A 25,117-nucleotide genomic window follows, 5' to 3' on the forward strand; every position below is an offset into this window, starting at 1 on the left:
TTTTATTCAGTGAAACCCCCCCTCTTAAAATATTTGAGGGGAGTAGGGGGACTAGGCAAACGTGAATCAAATAAATAAATAAATAAATAAAGCACTGTTGCTTACAATTTCCCTTTCTATAAGCCTTCCCGACATGAATGCCCCAAAGCTAGAAGAATCTAAGTGGAATTACATATTTCTTTGGCCATTCTGTGATAAATGAAGTTTACAGAACATTTTTCTCAGCAGTATATCTCTATATATAATCCTATTTTACAATACACTTCAGTCTTTATTCTTTACGTTATAAAGTCAAATTTCAGTTTAAAATCAATAATGTAAATATGTTTGAAAATACGTTATCAGCTGATGTTTTCTGTAGGGTAAACACAATTGAGTTTGTGTCAATATATAAAGCAAGGATGCTCAAATAAACATATTTAGACTATTTCTTTAAAATAAACCAATCAGGTCTGGTTGAATCAAATAATTTTTTAAAAACCATTAATATACTCTCGAAATCATTCAGATCAGGTAGTCAAGCACAGTCTGCTTATAACAGGTACTAAAATCTACAAGTATTAAAGGTGATATATGTTAGGTAAGCATTAATATAACAAAAAGGTCTATGTTTGGATATTCCAACATTTGGGATATTCTGTACTTAAACTTATTTCAATGCACAAAAACATAATTAACTATTAAAGATTTAAAGTTTGAATCCCCAAAAGTAAAGAAATTTCAGATTAGGTGACTAATTAAATGCTTACATAGCCAATTATTTTTGGAAATTAGGATGTCAGAGTACAGGCCTTGGGAAACCCACTGTGCCCATGAACACACATTAAAGCCTTGGTCCTCTCACAAGTGCATGACAAAGCAAACGAATTCTTGATTCTCTTCTCTGCCCTCATTGTTCTCTGTCTGCCACAACTTGGTAGTGGAGTCACCCTCACTCACTGTAAAGCACATTGCTTTCAGTTTCAGAAGACTCAGTATTAGATTGTTCCAAATCTGCATTTGGAACATAATTCCCTTGAATAAAAAAATAATAAAGCCTCCTCAAAATACCACTATTGATAAAGATAAGTAATGATGTTTTTCTAACTTTGATAATGTTAAACCTGACTTTCATTACATATGCTTTATTTTTAAGAGAAAGTGTCAAAGTCATAATGAAAATGAGGAATTTGGGGGCGGCCCCGTGGCCGAGTGGTTAAGTTCGCATGCTCCACTTTGGTGGCCCAGGGTTTCGCCGGGTGGCTCCTGAGCGTGGACATGGCACCGCTCATCAGGCCATGTTGGGGCGGCGTCCCACATGCCACAACTGGAAGGATCCACAACCAAAATATACAACTATGTACTGGGGGCATTTGGGGAGGGAAAAAAAAAAGACTGGCAACAGTTGTTAGCTCAGGTGCCAATCTTAAAAAAAAAAAAAAAAAAAGAAGAAGAAAATAAGGAATTTATTCTTTTTCACAAAGGGCTATATCCTAGCTTCAACATCCAGACAAAAAGTAATTTTTTAAATTTCAAAACCTTTTCTTTTCATGCTATTAATAATATCAAAGACTAGTAAAAGATTTTTTCCAGTACTTTCTGATTACAGAAAATCAATGCTTACAGAATTAAATATCTCCAGTATGGCATGGTATATTAGCTATGGTAACTGAACAATGTTTTAATAGTATAAATGGACAAGTTACGGGGGGAAAAAAATGACATGAGAAAATAATCTTAAATGATTTATTAAGCAAAACTTCTGGCATTAAGCTGTATATATTTAGCAAATAAACTCAATCCATAATTAAGAAATATTTATATATGAATATCCAATGAAGGTATTTTTCAATACCCAAACAGACTAGAGTTTGCAAATAATGCTTCTCAATCCCAGACAGTTAAAAATACCTGATGGTGCTGGGAATCATCCAAGGTTTTAAAGACCATTGCTACCATCCCGTGTGCTCTCAGGTGCATTCGAAAACTGGGCATGGCACATTTAGTAGCCAAGCTAATAACACTGGAAGAAAATAGGCTAGATTAGGGGGACTGAAAATACCTAGTGCATTAGTTTTTCGCTTGCGCAATACCAAAACAAGCAAATGGGGAGTGGGGGTGGGGAAGGGATTGTGTCAAAGCATTGCTCACACAGATCACGATATAAAAAACAGGAGCAAACTAAATTATTAAAAGTTTACTGATGATGCATGGTATGTGATTATATTAAAAAATATAAATAACACATGATCATCTTTAATGTATTCCTTACATTACTACTACCATTAAAAGCAAGAAGTCTGAGGTACCTTTCATAATGCTTCTGATACGTGAAGATTATAAATACTATTTGATTGTACATATTCTAATTGACCGGATAATTGAATCAAATCAAGATATTCAACTCATTATAGTATGCAAAAGATCCAAATCAAAACATGCTTAAATTAATCAAATTTATCACTTGCATGTCTAAAACTTTGGGCTGAAAAGAACTTAAAAGACTCTTTAGCATAACACTTCTTTTAAGCATCTGGAAACTGAAGCCTAGAGTAAACCATGACACTACAATCACCCATCTTTCTTCATCCGTGTAGAATCAAGTCCCTTACAAGGAATCAATCATATTTTAACCTGTCACTGGCTATAACTACACCCATGATAACAAAATCACAAATGTGTGGCTCCATCCAGATGCAGATTTTAATGAGACACAGCATGCACACAATTACCAAACCCAAGTAAGACCTTACCTAAGGCAACGTGTGTTTAGAGGCTGAGTGCTCTTTAAGCCACTTAACAAGTACTCAATGTCGTCAGTGAACTCTTGATTTTCACCAAATTCCACCACATCATTGAAGTGCTTCACGTGCTGAACAACAGTATACAACTGCCAAGAAAAAATAAGTCCACCTCTTTTGTATCTATAAACTAGCATATTTGAATCTATGAGCTTGCTGTACTAAAAGTATATAAAATAGTTCATTAGACGGCAACCAAAAGGAAAGTTTTAAAAACATTGGCAGTAGTAGGACAAGATAAGTTCATGGCTCAAAACTGTGAATATCAGTGTGCTGATATTTGTTCAAGACATTAAAAGGCTAAATATTACATACAAAAATCTATCCACGTGCAGTAAAACTGTATATGGCTCCTTACTTCTTTGTCTTCTTTTCTGCATTTCAGTGCAGTAACTATATCTTGGTAGGGCTGAGTAGGTATTGTCACAGTTTTTATCACTTTGGGTGGTGGTGCAGGAGCCTTAAAAACTCCATCATCTTTTTGATTTGGTTCCTTTGAAGACAGCCTCACCTATTAATAAAGGTATTAAATTAGTTGTTCTAAATAAATATATAAAAATAGTAACATCTCATCTACCTGGCTAATTGAGCTTAAAAAAAAAAAAAGATAGTGATAAAGGCAAAAAAAAAAAGGTGATGGGGATGGAGGGAGGCCTCTGAAAGGTCATAAGGGATACTTTAAAACTCCATGGACTACTAGCTAAGACTCATATGTTTACTCACAAAAGAACCACTCAGGAATTCCTTCCGGTCTTTTGTAACCTTACATTTGACACATTTGTTATTTGTCTCCAGGACCATTCAAAGGAATTAAGAACCACAATTATATACATAAACAGCACTGATAGGCAGCTAGGGAGGGGACAGGAAAACTACAACAGATGAAAGTTTTTTTCAAGTACAAGAATCTGTAGTTTAGGGTAGTATTAAAGAGCCATAACAAAAGCATGATACACAATTAGTAATATGTACAATGATTTTATACTAGTAAAAAGAGTTTAATATACTGAACATAAGAAGACAGGGAACTGTATATTTTAGAAAGATCTCTATCCCTACATTTTTTTGTTGTTATAAAGAACTCAATTCCTTGATAGCTCCAGATGACTGAGCTGTCACCATTAACCTAGAAGGATTAATGTATGGTCTTACCAATTATTCTGAAGAAAATAATTTGATAAGAATCTTTTATAGATGTTTTTGAATTGAAAGGTATTACTAGAACGCAGGAAAAAGTTCTCCTCTGAAAAGCAAATTAACTACTCAAAGCCAGTTTAAGACCTATGTAGGATGTAATTTATAATATTGCTCTCAATAGTTAATACAAACTTCAAATATGGAATAATCTGCCCTTAAACACTAAATATTGTAATTCCATTAAATGTAGGTCAAGAGTAAAAAGGGGTCCAATATTTTTTCAAAGCTTTTATTTATAACCTAGTAGCACTAGAATTTCTAGAATCCTGTCCACTATCTTCACTTTCCCACTGAATTAAACTGAAGCCGTTAAATTTTGGTGAGGAAGTCCATAATAAGCTGTTAAAGAGGAAAGTCAGAGACTTTAAAATTATGAATGAAGACAGCAACTGCTGAATTAATTTATAATTTATGAACAAACACAAAATTACAAAGTACAGTTCACTTACTGGGACACTCTGAGGTTTTACTACTGGTGGCCCAGGTAGTTCTTCTGAATCTGGATGGTTCCAATGTCTGGCATTATATACAGCTTTTGTAGGAGACTGGAGAAATAAGAAAAAGATCAACTGTTTCCATCTTACTCTACAACCTTATAAAACTGTCTCATTTAATAAATTAAAAATTATAAGAAATAATTTAAATGCATAAACATATATCCTAGACAGAGCAGGACAGAGAACTACTATCTGGCTCGTATTCCCATCATGCTCCCAAGCCTAAGGCAGACCTGGAGTCACTGTGGTATTCTGCTACAAAATCAACAATTAGTGCTCTGGGCAACTATTACCAACCAAGAGAAGAAACTAAACCTCTTGCCAGGCTTGTACTAACTTACAAATCGACAGTTAGTTCAACATGCTCTTTATTCCTCATATACTGATTCATGCCCCACAATCTTCCAACAATGGAAACCAGGCAGCGTATGACAAGTGCTAAAACTCCATATTTATTTAAGTGAAACTGCTGGGGCGAGACAAGTGCCATTATTCAGAAGTTCTCAAATTTTATAAACATAAATATGGTACATATACCACATATTACATAACACAGTGGAGTCTAAAGCAGTACTATGTAATAACATACATGATTTCCACAGCAAAATGTATACATATTCACACTAAGTGGGATAAAGATGTAAACTGCCCCACTTCAGTTCAGGTTAGTTTGCTGGTAAATCAATTTACTATAAACTTAATGAAAAAAACTTTCAGTTTTAGCACTTTGAATTTCAGAATTGAGAATAAAGGACTGTGAGTCTGTATAATCAAATCCATAGGATTAAATCTGTATAAAGGGAACAAATCCTCACTTTCAAAAAGAGATTGATTAAACCAAGACTGACATTTTCTCCATCCTATATAGAAGTGATGTTACATTTTGTCCTTTAACGTTCAAATAAATGGTTTGATCTCATGAGAGATTTTCTGTTTATAAGAGTATAATAATCTTCATATTCTCAGTACTTCACACAAAAATTAAGAGGACAAGTAGAGAAACATACTTCAAGACTGGCCAAAAATCTACATCAAAAAATTAAGTATCTTCCCTTACTAGTTGCAGTGAACTAAGATAACTGGAACTAAGCATCATACAAAGTTATTTTCTTATACAAATATTATCTTTACAATAACCATGTTGTGACATCAAGGTAACAATGTAAACTCCACAAGAACTGGTTTACTAAAAGATCAAGTTTAAATTGATTCACATATTAAATGTTAGAAAATCTTAACGCTATACAGAATCCTACTATGAAACTTACATAAAGCAGGAAGTCTCTCATTTGCACTGTGTAGAGAAACCCATTATCCTTGTATACCAGGGTTTGCGTAAAGTAATGATGCATTAGTTAGGGGTCCAAAGTAATTTACGCACTCGTGCAATGACCTCTTGAGGCACAATCACATAGAGTAGACAACATAAATTTTAAAACCTAGCTCTCTATTCCTTACTGTTATTCTCTCAAACACCAGCTATATAACCTATATGCCTGCTAGTTCTTAGATCCCTCATTTAGGCAACCTCTAATACCAAAAGCACAGTCATAAGCCCAGGAAGATAACAGACTTTTAGAAAGAAGAGGTGCCTCAAAGCTCGAGCACTTTACTCCTTTTTAAAAAGCATTAATTTCAGGTAAGAAACAACTAAAAGTTTATCTGATTCCACTGGTAACAAAACAGCTGGGCAGGTAAAGATTGTAAATTAAAACAGACCCCTTCTAGCTAATTGTGAGCAGCAATATATCCAACAGTTGACAGAGCAGACTCAGGATCCAGATAGTCTAGATTAAAATCCAGATAAATAGTAAGCTCTACTACTACTTGTTACTCAACATTTTTCTCATCTGTAAAATGGGGTTAATAACAATACCAACTGCAAAGGGTTGTTGTGAGGATTAAATGAATATATGCAAAACACTAGAAGAGTGCCTGAAACACTATGTGCTATATGAGTATTAATTATTAGATAGTACTAATGATAATAATTGTTATGTGATGATGTGTAATTCTGAGTCCAGCATCTTCATAAGAAAATTGGAATATATGGTCTACCCACCTAACAGACTGACTGCTATAAACAAATGGGATAAGTGACCTGAAAACACTCTGTTAACAAGTATCAGTATCATAAAAAACAGACTGGGGTACAATGTTCTAAATCATCTCAAAAGTCCTTGAACAATATCCCTGATGAATATAGATGCAAAAATCTTCAAAGAAGTACTAGAAAACCAAATTCAACAGCACATTAAAAGGATCATATGCCATCACCAAATGGTATTTATCTCTGGGATGCAAGGATGGCCCAACATATGAAAATCAACCAATGTGATAACACTGCATTAACAGAACAAATGACAAAATTCACATGATCATCTTGATAGGTGCTGAAAAAGCATTTGACAAAATTCAACACCCTCTCACGATGCAAACAAAAAAGAAACTCAACAAACTAGGCATAGAAGAAAATTACATCAACATAATAAAGGGCATATATGAAAAGCCCACAGCTAACATCATAGTCAACAGTGAACAACCAAAAGCTTCTCCTATAATAGAGAACAAGGCAAGGACACCCACTCTCACTGCTTCTATCAACATAGTACTGGACATACTAGCAAAAGCAATTAGGCAAGAAAAGGAAATAAAAGGTATCCAAATCAGAAAGGGAGAAGTAAAATTTTCTCTGTTCACAGATGACATGATCTTGTTGGTAGAAAACACTAAAGATTCCATCAAAAAAAGCCAACAAACCATTAGAACTAATAAATGTATTCAGTAAAGCTGTACAGTACAAAATCAACAGACAAAAAAATCAGTTGCATTTCTATACAGTAACAAAGAACAACCCAAAAAGGAAATGAAGAAAATCCCAATTACAACAGCATCAAAAAGACTATTTAGGAATAAACTTGACCAAGGAGGCAAAAGATTTGTACACTGAAAGCTACAAAACACCACTGAAAGGAATTACACAAATAAATGGAAAACTATCTTGTGTTCATGGATTGAAAGACTTAAGATTGTTACATGTCCATACTACCCAAAGTGATCTATAGATTCAATGCAATTCCTATCAAAATCCCAATGGTATTTTTTACAGACATAGAAAAAACAAACCTAAAATTCATATGCAACCACAAAGGACCTTAAATAGCCAAAACTATCTTGAGAAAGAGCCAAAAACCTGGAGGCCTCACATTTCCTGATTTCAAAATATATTACAAGGCTACAGTAACCAAAACAGGAGAGTACTGGCATAAAGAGAGATATACAGACCAAGGGAACAGAACAGGGAGCCCAGAAATAAATGCACACATACGTGGTCAAATGATCTTCACCAAGGGTGTCAAGACTACACAATGAGGACAGTCTCTTCCATAGTGTTGAGAAAACTGGGTATCACAATGCAAAGAATGAAATTAAAATCTTATCTTATACCATACATAAAAACCAACTCAAAATGGATTAAAGACTTAAACATAAGACCTGAAACTATAAAACTCCTAGAAGAAAACATGAGAGAAAAGATAGGTAACACTGGTATTGGCAATGACTTCTTGGATATGGCAACAAAAGCAAACATAGACAAGTAGGACTACATCAAACGAAAAACCTCCTCACAGCAAAGGAAACAATCAAAGAGCGAAAAGGCAACCTACAGAATGGGAGACAATATCTGCAAACGATATACTTGATAAGGGTTTACTCTCCAAAATATATAAGGAACTCCTACAACTCAATAGCAAAAAAAAAAACCACTCAATTAAGAAATGGGCAAAGGACTTGAATAGAAATTTCTCCAAAGACATACAAAGGGCCAACAGGTATATGAAAAGATGTTTAACATCACTAATCATAAGAGAAATACAAATCAAAATCACAATATCACCTCACATCCATTAGGATGGCCACTATCAAAAGAACAAAAAATAACAAGCACTGGTGAAGATGCAGAGAAACTGGAACCCTTGTGCACTGTTGCACAAGGACTTTAAATAGTGCGGCCATTATGGAAAACAGTATGGAGGTTCCTTAAAATTAAAAATGGAACCACCATATGATCCTGTAATCCTACTTCAGAGTATTTATCCAAATGAATTAAAATCAAGATCTCAAAGAAATATTTGCACTCCCATGTTCACGGCAGCATTATTCACAAAAGGCAAGAGGTAGAAACAACCTAGCTGTCCATCAACAGATGAATGGATGAAGACAATATGATACAACCGTACACTAGAATATTACTCAGCCATAAAATAGAAGGAAATCCTATCATATGCTACAAAACGGATAACTTTAGGATGTCATGCTAAATGTAATAAGCTAAGCACGGAAAGACTAATACTGCGTGTTTCCGCTTATATGAGATATTTAAAGTAGTCAAACTCATAACAACAGCAAGAATGGTGGTTGCCAGGGGCTAGGGGGAAGAAGAAACGGGGAGTTACTGTTCAATGGATATAGATGGATATAGTTCAATGGATACAGTCATGCAAGATGAAAAAGTTCTAGAGATCCGTTGTATAATATTGTGCTTGTAGTTAGCAATACTGTACTGAACACTTAAAAGTTTCTGAAGCGGGGAGATCTCATGTTGTCTTTTTCACAATAAAAATTTTTTTCAAAAAGCCCCTGAAACCTAACAGGATAGAGAATCTGAACAAGTTACATGAAAATGACACATTCAATGAACTTTTTATTTACTCTGTTGAATAAGGTGATTTAATACTACTATTATTTTTAAAGTTTCTGATCATGTTTTATCATTTTAACGCTAATGAGTAATCTAAAAGAAAGTGGATCCAATTAGAATTTTTCCTGGACTATTACTTCGAAGTTTTATAAGGTTTATTAAAGGGAGAGGGAGGTGATGAAGATACATTCTATTGTCTAAAAATTAAAATAAAAAATAGCATGTGGATGCAGCTAATATACAAGGAGGGCATGACTGAATGACTCGGAGCCCTTTATATCATTCCAAAATGTATGATATGATCATTCTAATGCACCTAAGTGAGTTATATATGGAAATTACACAATACCACATCACATGCTAATGTCATTCAGTGAAAGTGATTGTGTAGAGTACGCAAAAATACCATACAGCAATCAACTTTTCATGGAAAATGAAAATCATCCTTACCATTTAGCAACCTAGCTGAGTTTTAACTGGGTCATTCTGATTGCACCACCAGGATTATCTTTAATCTTGTTAATTTTATTCTAGTTTAAAAAGCAGATGAAATATATTAACCAGAATCCTTAACTTTTCTCTATGTTAAAATATTTGTGGATTCTGTTTGCTCTACAATCTAATGAGAAGAATATTTAGAAGAAAATAAGTAGAAAACTCTTAAGAATACTCTAACATTCTAAAGGTTTGGAATCATCTTAGCATATTTCAGTCCTAGTAATCTTGAACATGCTATTCTTTTCTATTCAATTCTGCAGGGGCATGACAAACAAGGAGAACCTCAAATGTAATACACTATTACAGTTAAGGTAAAAATACACCAATGACAGACCTACGGAGCATTTATCCATGAGAGAGAATCCAGTTTCTATAAAAACAATGGATAAAAATTGGTTATAATTATAATGTCAAGGCTGTGGTCAACAGATTGGCTTGCTGAATCGCAATTATAAAGCAGAGAAAAGAAGAGTTCCTTCATGAAAAGCTAAGAAAAGATGATAATATTGTGCTATCCTTCATTGAGCTGGCTCCTAAAGGGAAAAAATTAGAATAACTGCTTTTCAGCCATATGAAAATTTTTAACAGTACCAATTTATTTCTGAGTTTAAAGAAGACTACGTACTAAATGAGGACAAATATAAGCTGATTAGAATTCATCCAGCCTTCCCCACACAAGGACATCATGAGAACAGAATCACACTCTCACGAGTGATTCAATCAGCATGCTCTACAACTAAAGGAGTTCTGAAAAAACAAAGCAGTGCAATGAACAACTGTGGGGGGGGCACTTTAGCGGCAATTCAAAAAGGGAGAAATTAATCTGGTTTTGGCATTGAAAAAAATTAAGGATTTTTTTTTTAAAAAAATGAGTGGTAGAAGCAGGGAAAGTTTGAGGAAGAAAGTTTATAAAGATTAGGATACCTTTTAGCTCTTTAGAATTTAAACATAATCATATAATCTCAAATTGTCCTAAACTATGACCCCAAAAAATCTTAAAATAAATTTTCAGTTTGTTAAATATTCAGAGTATTATCTGAGGGAAAACTGCAGATATTACTAAAAACCAAAAATGTCTGTACTGCTAAGAAGCAGACATTTAGAATATGTTAATACAGAGCACTATGCTGAGAATATAATCACAGATACAAGGGAGAACTAGAGGTGAAAAGTCTTTCTTTTCTGCATGATTCAATTAAGTTTTACAGATAAATCTTTTAAAGACATGGCTGCTATTTTTATGAAAAAATTGTCAACTGCTACCTACATGAAGAACAATGCATATTACTACTCAGTTGTTTGTGAGTATAACTTCAAAAATATAATTGGTATGACATTTTTTAAAAGCAGGCCGTTGTCACATCAGAATATCACCTTGAAATAGCATAATCTAAGCATAAACTCTAAACAGTCCAGGCAATAAAGCATTCAATACTTGGCACTTTGTGAAAAATAATACAACTTAGCCCACAATTCAACAATTATAAAAGATACTAGAATGAGCCATGATGAAACTATCAGCCAAAGCAGGTGTCAGCTCTTATAACTAAAAATACCATTAAATATATAATGGTACAGTTTTAACAGGGAGATGATTATCAAGTCAGAAATATGAAAAGAGAAGACTTAAATATCTTGAGACACCTGTGGCTGGAGAATATTCATTCTCCCCTTCATTTTCCTTTAAGAATAATTAGCTAGACACATGCTCATCCCAATTTTTCAGCATCTCTTGCTGCTCGTGTGGCACATGACTAAGTTCTAGTCAGTGATATGTGAACAGAAGGGCAGTATGCCTTCTGGGTCCTGGCCTTCTAGGGATGGTTCACTGCCCCTCTTCCCATTCCTTCTATATTCTTCAATACTCTAGAGATGGTCAAACACCACCACAGAGAAAGCTGCTCCCTGACAATATAGCAACTTGAAAATAGTCAAGGATAAACAGCCAAGGACTGGTAAGCCAGAGAAAATAGGCTACTTATTTAAAAACTAATTTGGGATTTCATTTACAGCAGCTGAATCAAATCCTAAGACAACAACCTTTGAACAATCTTTAACTGAAATTAGGACCAAATAATGACAGGGATGTACTGAATATACAAAAATTTTGTCAACACTGGATTTGTATATATACAAAACCTAGACACATAACCTTAAAAAGAAAAGATTTGGGGGCCGGTCCCATGGCCGACTGGTTAAGTTCGCGCATTCTGCTGCAGCAGCCTAGGGTTTCACCAGTTTGGATCCTGGGCGCGGACATGGCACCGCGCACCAGGCGATGCTGAGGCGGCATCCCACATGGCACAACTAGAAGGATTTACAACTAAAAATAGACAACTATGTACCGGGGGGGGGGGGGGGCTTTGGGCAGAAAAAGGAAAAATAAAGTCTTTAAAAAATAAAAACAACCAACTTACACGATATAAACAACATGAATGGAGGAAGAAAAAAATTAAGGAAAAAATACAATCTAAACCCAACTTTTTAAAAGAACTATAAATATATATACCCTGAGGAAGATCTCTATGAACTCAGAGTGATTTCCAAGAGTTATTACTGAATAAAAAAGAGCAAAGTGCAAAACAGCACGTAAGCGGGGAAATAAGGAAATTTGTGCTCATTTTATAAAAAGAAACACAGAAAGGCTAAAGCAGAGAATAATGAAGCCAGTGCCCTACAAGGGCTGGTGATGGGCTGGAAGACACCTCAGTGAAGTGATCCTTCATGAACTTACCTTTTTGTATAGTTTTAACTTTTGGAAGCATGTTAATGTCGTACATATTCAAAAAATAAATTAAGAATGGAAAGGAAAAAACCCTAAAACTGAAAGCAAAGCAGAACAAATAAACCTACTCATAATTCGAGTGAATAGCAAACACACTGAAGGGAAGGAAGACAAAGACAGACCAAGAGGCAGGCAGATAGAACTAATCTAAATAATTTACGAACACAGCATTTGACTTAATACCCTCAAGTGGGGGCAGGGTAGGGTGAGGCAAATGCAGGACTACAAACAAATCCTGAACAAATTAGTAGATTTATCTATTATAGTAGAATGGACAAAGCAACTCTGTAACTATTTCAGATGTATTATAGGTTTGAGTAAATGTATTGATGTTGCTGGGAGTCAGGGTTAAGAGAGAAGGGGAGAAAGAATCCTGCAGGACTGGATTACTATGGAGATAGTGATTTCTAGAAGACATATGTGCATATGCAGGAACCTATAGGGATATGTGAAAATAAGTGAACGTATATGCATGTTTCCTATCACCATCCGCTAAAAGGGCCAAGAAGCAATAAGCATATCTAGTGCCAGATTTTGGTCTCCTAACACCATTTCACACCAAAGGAACCGAGGACTCCTCAGAGAATGGCCTGATTTCCAGGGCTAGAGCACAGCAGGTACAAGGTGAACCTGGAACACTGTTGTGCCAGAAAGTAAGAAAGTGCTCAGAGATGACAGCATGTCACAGGGACACAAGAACCAGCTTCAAGAGGCTCCACTAGCCAAATCAAGACAAATTTAGCTCCAAAATAAGTAATGAATTATGAACCATTAAAAAAAACCAACCACCAAGGATTCATGAATCCATACTGATCACAGAAAAATAAATAAATAAATGAAAAGGCAGGCCCATGGATACAGCAGAGTGTTGAGAACTGACTGGTGAACATAGAGGAAGCATGAGATGGAACATGCTTCTTTTGCAACCAGCATAGTAAACACTGGATCAAGAAAAAATTATGATGTATACTAAATCTAAGACTATATTCTCATGAAGAATGGGGTATTTGAATATTCTTAAAGTATCTCTTCAAAGACTGCTTTTTAGTTGCAAGGGAAAAAAACAGTTATACAGCAAAGGAAAGACAACCCCTTGACTGTGTGATCATAACTAACATCCTCCAGATATGGTATATGCAGACAAGAATACATAATCACTTACATAGTATCCAGGCTTACAATGAACAACCTGAATCTAACCGTGAGGAAATTTCAGACTAAACCAGAATGAGAAGCTTTTCTTAAAGGTCTCAGACGTGTCAATGTCATAAAAGACAAAGAAAGACTATGGAAATGTTCCAGGTTAAAGGAGAATAAACAGATATAACAGCTAAATGAAATACCTCACCCAAGACTGGATCCTGTACCAGAGAGCAGAAAATGCAACAAACGGTATTATGATGTCAACTGACAAAATGGACACAACAGTAATTAGGTAAAAATACTGGAACAATGTTAAATTGACTGAAGTTGATTATTGTGATGTGGACATGTAATTGACTAGGAAATACACACTACATTTAGAGAAAGGGGTGTGATATATATATCTTACCCTTAAATATTCAGAAAAAAATAAGTGTGTACATTTACACAAATACAGAGAGAGAAAAAAACAAACGAAAAAGCAAATGTTAAGATACTCAGGGTAAGGAGCATTTTTGTACTATTTTATTTTTGCAACTCTTCTGTAATTCTGAAATTATTTCCAAATAAAAACTTTTTGGAAAAATTTAAATTAATTCCAAATAAAAAATATTTTTAGGGGCTGGCCCCGTGGCCGAGTGGTTAAGTTCGCACGCTCCGCTGCAGGCGGCCCAGTGTTTCGTTGGTTCGAATCCTGGGCGCGGACATAGCACTGCTCATCAAACCACGCTGAGGCAGTGTCCCACATGCCACAACTAGAAGGACCCACAACGAAGAATATACAACTATGTACTGGGGGGCTTTGGGGAGAAAAAGGAAAAAAATAAAATCTTTAAAAGAATATATTTTTAAAAATTTAAATTCAGAAAACTTGTAATACAGAAAAATTATAAACCATTTACCATTTTCTCAGTCAGTATTTTAATTTCCATGAAGCAACTATATCAAATGCAGACAAGTGTAACAGAAAGTAAGAAATCAAAAAATAATAAAAAGATGACTATGACTTTAATACAGGCAATCCTACAAAGTGGGAAGGGATAAAGATATCCTTCATTTATATTCTAAAATTAAATAACCCACCAATAACAAATGAAAGCTTAATAGCAATACTTCCTCGGTTGAGGCATAGAAAAAGATTAAAACATAACACATACTTGGCCCAAGGGTAGTAAGTTTTCTTTTTTTTTTTTTTTTTAAAGATTTTATTTTTTTCCTTTTTCTCCCCAAAGCTCCCCAGTACATAGTTGTATATTCTTCGTTGTGGGTCCTTCTAGTTGTGGCATGTGGGACACTGCCTCAGCGTGGTTTGATGAGCAGTGCCATGTCCGCGCCCAGGATTCGAACCAACGAAACACTGGGCCGCCTGCAGCGGAGCGTGCGAACTTAACCACTGGCCACGGGGCCAGCCCCAGTAAGTTTTCTATTTTTAACAGTCCTTCCTAAAAAGCAAAGGAGCCACCGACAACCTTCTCTGCCCTGGCTTCTAAAAAGCTCAAAGTCATATGTGTGGTAGGTCCTTAGGAAATCTATCAAAACAAAAAGGCTTGAATTTTGGCTTTATCGTATTCTATTTCTTACCTTTTCTTAACACAATTTCTTCATTTATTTTCAACCTGGTTCTACCAAATTTATATCTGTACACTTTCTCAAATGGTTTTTACACAGGCAGCCTATAAATCACAACTAAACATGAGTAGATACAACTGTATTTCAATTTAATATGGAATTCCAGATCAAGTCAGGTCAAAAGTAAGGCTAGAAGAGAAGAGAAAAAAACCAAAAGAGAAGGAAACAAAAATGGATCATTAGTTTTGGAGGTAATCATTATATTCTTACGTTCTCGTGAAAAAAAAATCATTTTCTAGAGTACAAAGGTAGAGAACATAGTAATTATCATAACAACATACAAATCTAGGGTTTCCATTTCTGGACAAGGTGAAGTAACAGGGACCAAATTTACCTTTCCACCTGAACCTAACAACCTGAACAAAATCAATGAAACAGTTTTCAGACACTGGACATTGGGTAGCAAAGCACAATGATCCCTGAGGAGGAAAAACAAATGAGGTAAGCCCTACAACTGCCTGAGCTTCCAGGCAATGGCACAGGGAGGGGGAATTCAGAGTCCAACCAGTAGCAGTCTCTCCTAGTGGAGAGGGAACTGGGAGTCCAGGGAGACGAAGTAGCTAGAATTTGTAGAGCACAATGCCAGAGAGCACTGCACAAAGAACTCTGGAGATCTACAGAAGGTCCCCTCAAATACGTAGGTGGGTACTGACGAGCTAACGTGTTAGGAAAGGAGCTGATGCTTCCCTGCCTGTCAGTGTGATAGGAAGTCTCCAGGGTTTGTTCAGGACCGGGTATCAGGTGGAGCCTCCTCTAGCTGTGAGATGTGTACTCAAGACTTGAGTCCCTGAAGTCTGGCTACCATCTGGTAGTAAGGAGGATCTCGTATAGTTCCTTTTAAGATTCCAAGGGCAGTAAAATTATAAACGTCAGTCTGGAGTATCGCAGCCAGACATTTAATGAAACTACAAGAATTAGGATCCAGTCCAGCTTACAGGTATATAACAAAACTTTAAGGACAATTCATAGGACTAGAATTTACTATCTACAAAGGTGCAAGTATAATTTCTCTCTCCACAATAACTCCCATTTTTAAAAATAAAGATAATCATAGTAAAACAAAGAAAGATAGCAGCTGAGGCAAGGGAAAGGACTTCTCCAAAGAGAACAGAAGAAGCAATCCCTAGACTGTTCCTCCCAGGGCTGGAAAAAGTTTATGTTCCCACCAGCCACAGTGGAAAACCTTGTAATTAAGGGCAATCAGGTGATAGATTTTGGAGGAAGAAGGGCTGAACCCTAAAGGCTGCTCTCTCACCTAAAATGTAAAGACCGTGTAAGGATCAAATATAACTAAAATATAAACATATAATCTTAGAATTAGCCAAAACTTATAGGGAAATATCCAGCACCCAACAAAGTAGAAGTCGAAATGACTAGCATCCAATCAAAAATTATCAGCCATACAAAGAAGCAGGAAAATACGATCCATAATGAGAAAAATCAATCCAGAGAGACAGATCCAGAAACAATACAGATGATAGAGTTAACAGTTGCTAGTGCCACAGAGTTGATTTTGACTCCTTGTGACCTTGTGCACAGCAGAACTGAACCCTACTCGGTCTTTTTTGTGCCACCCTCTCATTTTCCAGAGCTATGTCAGTCAATGCTCTGCAAGTTTTCATAGGGTTTTCGTGGCCAGTTTTTTCCAGAAGTGGGTGGCCAGGTCCTTCTTCCTAGTCTTAGTCTGGAAGCTCCGTTGAAACCTGTCCATTACAGGTGATCCTGCTGATATTTGAAATACTGGTGGCATAGCTTTCAGCATCACAGCAACACGCAGCCTCCACAGTATGACAACCTACATGTGGTGTGGTTCCCTGACTGGGAAACAAATCCTGATCACAGAGTGAGTGCACCAAATCTTAACCACTAGACCACCAGAATTAGTAGACAACGACGTTAAAAACAACTATAACTATATTCCACATATCTAAGAAGGTAGAACAAACACTGAATATGTTAAATAGACAAGAAAGATATAAAATAGACCCAACCTAAACTTTCAGAGGTGAAGATTATAATGGTTTGGATTAACAGCTGATTAGATACTGCAGAACAATTTGAAAATATAGCAAGAGAAACTAAGATGAAACTAAGAGAAAAAAGACTGAAAAAAATTTTAAAAGACAGAATGTAAGTGTGCACTGGGACAAATTCATCCAGCCTAATAAACGTATGAGAAGGTAAAAATTAACTGTGATTGTAAAAACCTGCCCTGTCATTCATCGGGCTGGAATAACACACACATAAAACCAGCTATAAAGTTAACAAGAAACACTGTTGCTCCAAAGGACATGCTACAGCTGTAAAGTGTTACAAAGACAGTCTTCTCTGACTTCTTTACCTCTACTGCTTTTTTACAGTGAAATTCTGTTTACTAAAACCATAAACTAACAGAAACTTTACTGTTTGAAATCCTATCAGTAAGATTAAAACATCCCACTCTTGCTTGGAGGATCTAAGTCACTTTGGAGAGATGCAGAGCTTCAAATAATGGGTTTCTGGACACAACATTCCACAACTACTTCAACTTCAGTTTCTAAGTAGAGAGGAGCCCTGGGACCACCCGCAGCCCAGACCTGATATTGATCCCTTCACAGAAAGCACTGCTTCACTCTGAGCCTCTCAAACACTGTTTCATTTAAATTTCACCAAAAGTCCCCAGTTCCCTCAAAATCCTACAAAAACCTTGGGGGCCAGCCCTCGGGCCTAGGGGTTAAGTTTGGTGCACTCCGCTTCAGCGGCCTGGGGTTGGTTCCTGGGCACAGACCTATACCACTTGTCAGCGGCCATGCTGTGCAGTGACCCACATAGAAAACAAAGATTGGCACAGATGTTAGCTCAGGGACGATCTTCCTCAAGCAGAGAGAGGAGAATTAGCACAGATGTTAGCTGAGGGCCAATCCTATAAAAACTTTTCCTTGGTAGATGCCCCGTGGTTCCTCTGGTGTGCAGTAACCTTTATTACAATAAGTCACTAAGCCTGATTTTGTCAGACTACAGGTTTTACTTGTTGATTTTAGGCCTACTGAGTAGGACAAGTGTTACTGGAAGCCCCAAAGGGGGATAGAGAGACAAAAAATACTTGAAGAATATTTGTTGAAATTTTACCAAATTTGGTAAATTTACCAATTTTCAAATATCTATTAAAAAAAACCTCAAACACTTAGTGCTAAATGAGGACTCTTGGCTGAAAGATACTTCCAAGAATCCCAAAAATAAACATTTGTGAACTCCTTCTATATCTCAAGACACTGAGAATATAAAGGTGAAAAAAAAAAGGTTACCATCCTCGAACACTCCCAGCGTTACACATCTTACGTGTTAATCTGTGCTCAGCACTGGCATGAAGCCATCAGAGCATCCAGAAAAGAAAGTCCAGCAGAGGTTTCCGGATGTCTGAATCCCAATGAACTCTAAATAAAATATATTACCAGCTCGAAAAACAAATTCTATAAACTACAAACATCCTAATACACACACACACTCTTTCACTAAGTGTCAAATGTATGTCAAAGTTCTCAGGCTCTTGATTAACCTATGGCTACATTTTCTCATTTCAAACTTAATTTTCTGGGAAATATGTTAAAGTGAAACATTTTGAACCTTTCAAACTTTAAAGTCACTTAAAATAAAAAGATTAATAGTACTTCTATTTCTTATTAAAATCCTGACAGAATAAAATATTACAGGAAAACAACACAAGGATTAGATCACAGAGAAAATAGCTTGCATTTTCCTAAGTCTTTATGTAGTACAGATCAATGATTTAAGTACCTGGTTTAATATTTAAGTTAAATACTATCTATATAAAAGCAAGACAGATACTTCTGCTTTTGAACAAACACAATAAGACTACTCAAAAGTTTCCATGGGGAAAGAACATTCCACTTCACCAGACAGCCTTATCTTACTCCTTTCTGTATCCATAACACCTAGCACAGTGAAAGGCATGTAGTATATGCTGAATGAAAACAACAAAGAAAAGGCAACTAAAACTGACCCTCTTCCATACCCAGGCTTAGCCAGAACATGCTCAGCTTCAACAACTCTTTACATCCCCAACCTAGGAGTTCTAAATGGGTAGCAGTGTTTTTACTTTCACACTTTGGCCAGTATCCCTCACCAGCAAACCAATGGGCAGTCTCTTTTTTTTCAGGCTTCACATCCATCTATGTCTCAGATTTCTAGTCCGTGAGAATATAGCAAATCTCACACTGCTATCTTGATGACTGGATCCCAGGCACAGAACAAAGGTAACCATGAGTAAAACAATTTGACAGAAAAATAAGCTGCTTCAGAACAGAGTTCTAATTGCTAGACAAGGATACTGTAAAGGAACATCTGTTCTTGGGTGGGAGGTGGGACTACTTGTCCTTTAAAATCTCTTCAATTGTTAAGATTTTAAGTTGACAACTTATATAAACTCATTTTATGAAACAAAAATTGAGTTTATAAAACTATAAAGCTATATTTAACTTTAAAACTGGAGATTTATGCACTTTTAACTCTCTAATACAACTAAATATATAAACATGATTTACACTGATAATCAAATTTTAATTCAACTGCCCAGAAGCCCACTATCCAGTGTTATATTGAAAGACAGAAGGAAAGAAAAAAATAAAGTCCAGAACGTTCCTTTGAGAGTCAGGCAAAAGATAACATCTGACGAAGAGGGCAGTCAGGCAGCAGGTGAATAGAAAGCTAGAAAACTCAAAAGCAGGGCAGGCAGAAGAAACACTCTAAGTTTATCAGCACGTATATGACAACAGCAGATGATGGAATGCAGGGAAACTGGAGCCAGCAATCAGAAATGGAATGGCATTAAAAACAAAGCATTACAATTGCCAAATGATCAATAAAACCGTTACACACACAAACAAGAGGTACTTTAATCCAGCTATATTCCAACCGAATCCCTCAAACCCCATCTGTACTTCCCTCCCCAGCAAGCAACAACTTCTCCGAGTAACCACGTCAGCTATGTTCCCACCAGAAGTTTTCCTCACCTTCCTCCACCTGCTTTCTCCTGCACGTGTTCCCCCAGCCAGCCCTCAATCCTGCTATGAACAACCCTTCTCTAGATCCCTGGTGAGAAGCTGGGGAAAATTCTCACAACTGGCATGCTTAAACAGTTCAAGTTTTCTAATACAGGGAGGCGGGAAGAGGAACCTCTTGGCTAGTGGCACTCAAGCTGAGGAGACGGCCTGTGTGGTCAGGAAATTGGTTATATTCATGAGGATTGAGCAAACACGTAGATGCGCTGAGGATAAAGGGAAGCTGATTTCTCACTGTCTGAGAAGTGAAGTGAAATATGTAAAATGAGAAGGCTATTAGAATAAAACACATGGTGTTCAACTAGAATTGGAGGTACCAGTGTGAACTCAGGGTTCTAAATATCCAAGCTAACAAAATAAGTATGTCTGTGTGAGAGAGTTTGTGCACATTATTTCCATGTTTCCTAGCTCTGTCAACTCAAACAAAGTCTAAAAACAATGACACCCCAGAAGAAAAGACAGTATCTAGTGACCAAATCCTTATTTCTATATACTCTTCTCCACTACAAGAAAACAGGGGTCCCTGGAGAAATGCCTGATTCTAGGGCTAGGGATGTGTATGACGAATCTTGAACATCTCAGTGTTGTCAGTAAATAAGAAAATGCAAAATGGTGAGACACGTCAAAAGCCAGTTTGAAGAAACACCCACAGGATAAATTTAAGAAAATCTGAGTATTGAAAAAATAACAGTACTATCATTTAAATAACAGTAACAAATGATTGAATAAAACAAGAATCCATGTTCTTATCAACATAAAGGAATAAATATACAAATGAATATATAATGTATATATTATATAATGAATCTATATATAAATACATATATTCTTATACACATGTAGGGTGGAAATAAATCTACCTTACAGTAGAAGGCCAACTACTAATAACTGCAGAAGGAATGATATAATCAGGAAAAAACATTCAACAAACATCATAGTAAAAACTGATTTAGGCAAGAATCAATGCCAAAACTGGCAGGTGAAAGTCTGATAAACAAAGGTGAGGGGCCAGCCCCATGGCCAAATGGTTAGGTTCGCACACTCCGCTTCTGCAGCCCAGGGTTTCACTGGTTCGATCCTGGGCACGGACATGGCACCACTCATTAGGCCATGCTGAGGTGGAGTCCCACATACCACAACTAGAAGGACCCACAACTAAAATATACAACTATGCACTGGCGGGGATTTGGGGAGAAAACAAAAGAGAAGAAGATTGGCAACAGCTGAGGTGTCAATCTTTAAAAAATAAAATAAATCAAAAAAAAAAAACAAAAACAAAAAGAAAGGTGAGGAGGGGCCCAACTGGTGGTGCATCAGTTAAGTTTGTGGGCTCTGCTTCAGCAGCTCAGGGCTTACCAGTTCAGATCCCAGGCGTGGACCTACCCAATGCTTAGCAAGCCATGCTGTGGCTGGCGTCCCACATATAAAATAGAGGAGGATGGGCATGGATGTTAGCTCAGGGCCAGTCTTCCTCAGCAAAAAGAGGAGGATTGGCAGCAGATGTTAGCTCAGGGCTAATCTTGCGCAAAAAAAAGAAAGAACGGTGAGGAACCTGACAGACAACAAAGGATCAGTGAATATCAATAGTAATGGCACAAACTGACATTGGGTGCCACCTGACAGGATGCAGAGAGAATACGGCATCTCTTCTGTGCTATTTCCGCCAAATACATATAACCTAAATCTAATCACATGGAAATATCAGACAAATACAAATTGAAGGACATTCTAAAAATAACTCATCTTAACTCTTCAAAGATGTCAAAGCCATGCAAAGACCAGGAAAGACACAGTTGTTCCAGACTGAAGGAGGGCAGGGACTTGTGATAAACACAACACATGACTCTGGACTGAATTATGGGCTCCTTGTTTGGGAGATGTGGTAAATTTGTTTTGCAATAAAGGCCATTGTTGAGAAAACTGATGAAATTTGAATGGGATCTGTAGATTAGACTGTATTATTGTAGCAGTGTTATTGACTTTCTGGTTTCGATGAGTATCCTGCAGCTACACAGGAAAGTGCTCTGGTGTTTATAAAGTACAAACTAAGGTATTTAGGAGTAATGATTATCAAGCATGCAACTAACTCTCAAGTAACATACACACCACATACATGTGTACACCCTAGTAGGAGGGGGGTGCCCCATTTTGACCCCTACAGGACATTTAGCAATGTCTGAAGACATTTTTGGTTGAAACACTTAGAGGCGGGGGGAGCACTACTAGCATCTAGTGGGTAGAGGCCAGGAATGTTGCTAAATATCCTCCAACGTATAGGCTCACCCTCCACAAGAAAGGCTTTGGTCAGTCCAAAACATCAACAGTGTTGAAGTTAAGAACGCCTGAGAGGTAGGGAGGGAAGCTCTTGCCACTACAAGCCATGGACACCTCTGCACCCCTTGGAAATGAGGTCACTGGAGTCTTTAAATCTAATCAGATTAGAGAAGACCCAGATACTTCCACTGGCCTATCAGCTGCATGAGGATGTTTCTATCACAGCGGGGAACTGAAACAACTCCTAAAAACGTTCCTATAACCACCTACCTGGCCACTCCCACCCCTTTTTTTCTCTGGAGATTTGGGGGATAACCTACATAAAAATTCCTTGGAGAACTGAGCTTATCTTATTTTTGCACAGCAAACATGAATCCTAATTTCTTATATATAAAACAAATCTATCATTTCCACTATATCAATTTATACATGCCATTTAACTAAATGCTTAAAACTTTGATCACATTTATTTCCTCTATTCCTTTACACTCATCAAAACTCAGTAGGTAAAACTTCCCTTATTTCTGTTTCTCAGTGGTTCTCTCCTTTTTAACAACTCTTAAGGAGTCTTTTAGTGTCTTGAAGGCAAATGGATGACCTATTTCTTACAGTGAGAGCTGGGGATTTTATACTGCTTAACTTCTCGTTGCTCTCTTCCTGAAGCAGGCTTCTAAATACCTCGATATTTTCATAAGGATACATACTTCCATGGGATCTAAAGCATGTTTTATTACTTTTTATTAAAGTACTATAACACTTAGGATCCAAAGTTCATTTTTGAAGCTTACTGATCCACTAAATAGCAGTAATATCTAAGTGCAGAAATTCTGACACAATTCCACTTAAAATAAAAAGGGTTTTGGCAAATATTTTAATAGGAGGTTAAAAAGGAAATTAAAACATTTACTTAAGTTCTTCAGAGAGTAAAACGTTAGGACCATTGTTTCAAGGCAGGGCTTTACCCATACTATATCTTTCAAGTAAGTTCAATCTCATAGCTCTTTTGGTTTTATAAATGACAATAATTTTCTTGGTTTTCCTGACACTATCCATCAACAGTAAATAGGCCTTCTGCCTGCTAGGCTGCATGACCTGATTTACTTCAGGCCAGAGAGATTCCTTAATAATTGGGTCAAGTACATGCACACTGCTGCCTTCTAAGCCATGTTAACAGCAGAGAAATGACTCCAATATTAAGTTGAAAACTAAGTTAAAAAAACTCAACAGAAATAAGTACAAATAAACTCAAATGAATATTGAGTTACATAAGCAAACCAGATAAAGCTATTTCAGAACTTTCAAACACATTACTATGACTTCATCCTTAGTGAAATAATCTAAACACAAAAAGAACTGGAAAGAAATCTTAAATTTTACTCGGTGAATTTACTGTTCATAGTGATATGGGTATTATACTTTTAAAAGTAATGTGTGCTGTAGGATAAAGCAAGTTAAGCTAGATACAAAATTCTGTAATGGTAAATTTGAAATAAAACTATCCACATGAACTCACTGCTTATTTTTCAACATATTTCATAACTCTGTCCAATGAAAGAGCCTAGAAGCAATGAATAAACCCAGCACTCAGATCTGGGTTTCTAAGTACTAATTCCCACAAAAGGACCCAAGGATCCTTGGATAAACGGAGGATTCCATGACTGAAAGAGGTAAAGTACAAGATGAGTCTGGATCATCTTGTACAGAAAGCAAGGGAAGTACTCAAAAATGATGGGGTTATATCAAAAGGACACAAGAGATAGCTTGAAATGGTTCACACTGGTCAAATCTATTGTAAATACATATAACAAGTAAAAATTATTGGGTAACAGAAGAGTGAGATCAAGAAGTGAGGGAGCAGGCAGGGGGAAATTCCTCTTTACAGAATTCCAATTATTAAATGTAGAAGAAATGGCAATTAGAAAACTCACAATTCTGCAATTGTCAGGGTAATAGATGATGCAGGCAAAGGTCAACGATGGATGCTAAAATGATGAGCTGAAATAATAATGGGGAACAGGATATCCACATGGGGCCAGAGTAGCACCTGGAAGCTTACTTACCAATTTAGGAAAAATGTGCCTTTGTTTTGGAGAGAGCTGGTGATCTCAACCTTCACTAGGTGGTCAAACAATATTAACAGCAGAATGACCAGGTGTTATGTAGTTTCTGATATGAAGCAATACACACAATATCACTTTGAAGTATTCTTGCCGAAATATGTTTAACCTGAACCTAATCAAGCTTACAGACATAACTTCCAGGGTTCTATGACACTATTCTACTTCAATATAGTGGAGTAACAACCTAAGTGACACCATCAGAAAACACTCCGATAAATTATGAATGTGGAACATTCTACAAGACAAACACCTGTCTCAAAAATAAAACCAACCAGTGCCATGGGGAATTTTTAAAAGACCAGGAGACTGTTCAAGACTAAAGAGATCTAATAACTGATTATGGTCTAGTGGAAAAAAAAGCATTAAAAGACATTTTGGAGACGGAGAAAAGTTAATATGGGCTAGATATCAGATTACATCAAATTACTAATTTTC

The 25,117-nt window shown here is 36.5% G+C and overlaps 1 protein-coding gene across 3 annotated transcripts in view; it reads right to left on the reverse strand.

Annotated features, from left to right (window-relative positions):
* Positions 1-25,117, reverse strand: part of WAPL (WAPL cohesin release factor) — a 74,495-nt gene that overhangs the window by 18,781 nt on the left and 30,597 nt on the right. For all 3 annotated transcript variants that reach the window (XM_046652379.1, XM_046652378.1, XM_046652377.1), the window contains exons 5-8: positions 4,427-4,522; positions 3,139-3,291; positions 2,733-2,869; positions 1,891-2,002 (exon numbers count right to left, since the gene is read on the reverse strand). In XM_046652379.1, coding sequence (XP_046508335.1) covers positions 1,891-2,002; positions 2,733-2,869; positions 3,139-3,291; positions 4,427-4,522 — 498 coding nt within the window. The remainder of the gene's footprint in view (positions 1-1,890; positions 2,003-2,732; positions 2,870-3,138; positions 3,292-4,426; positions 4,523-25,117) is intronic.

This window comes from Equus quagga, chromosome 2, assembly GCF_021613505.1.
Source record: "Equus quagga isolate Etosha38 chromosome 2, UCLA_HA_Equagga_1.0, whole genome shotgun sequence".
Lineage (NCBI taxonomy): Eukaryota > Metazoa > Chordata > Mammalia > Perissodactyla > Equidae > Equus > Equus quagga.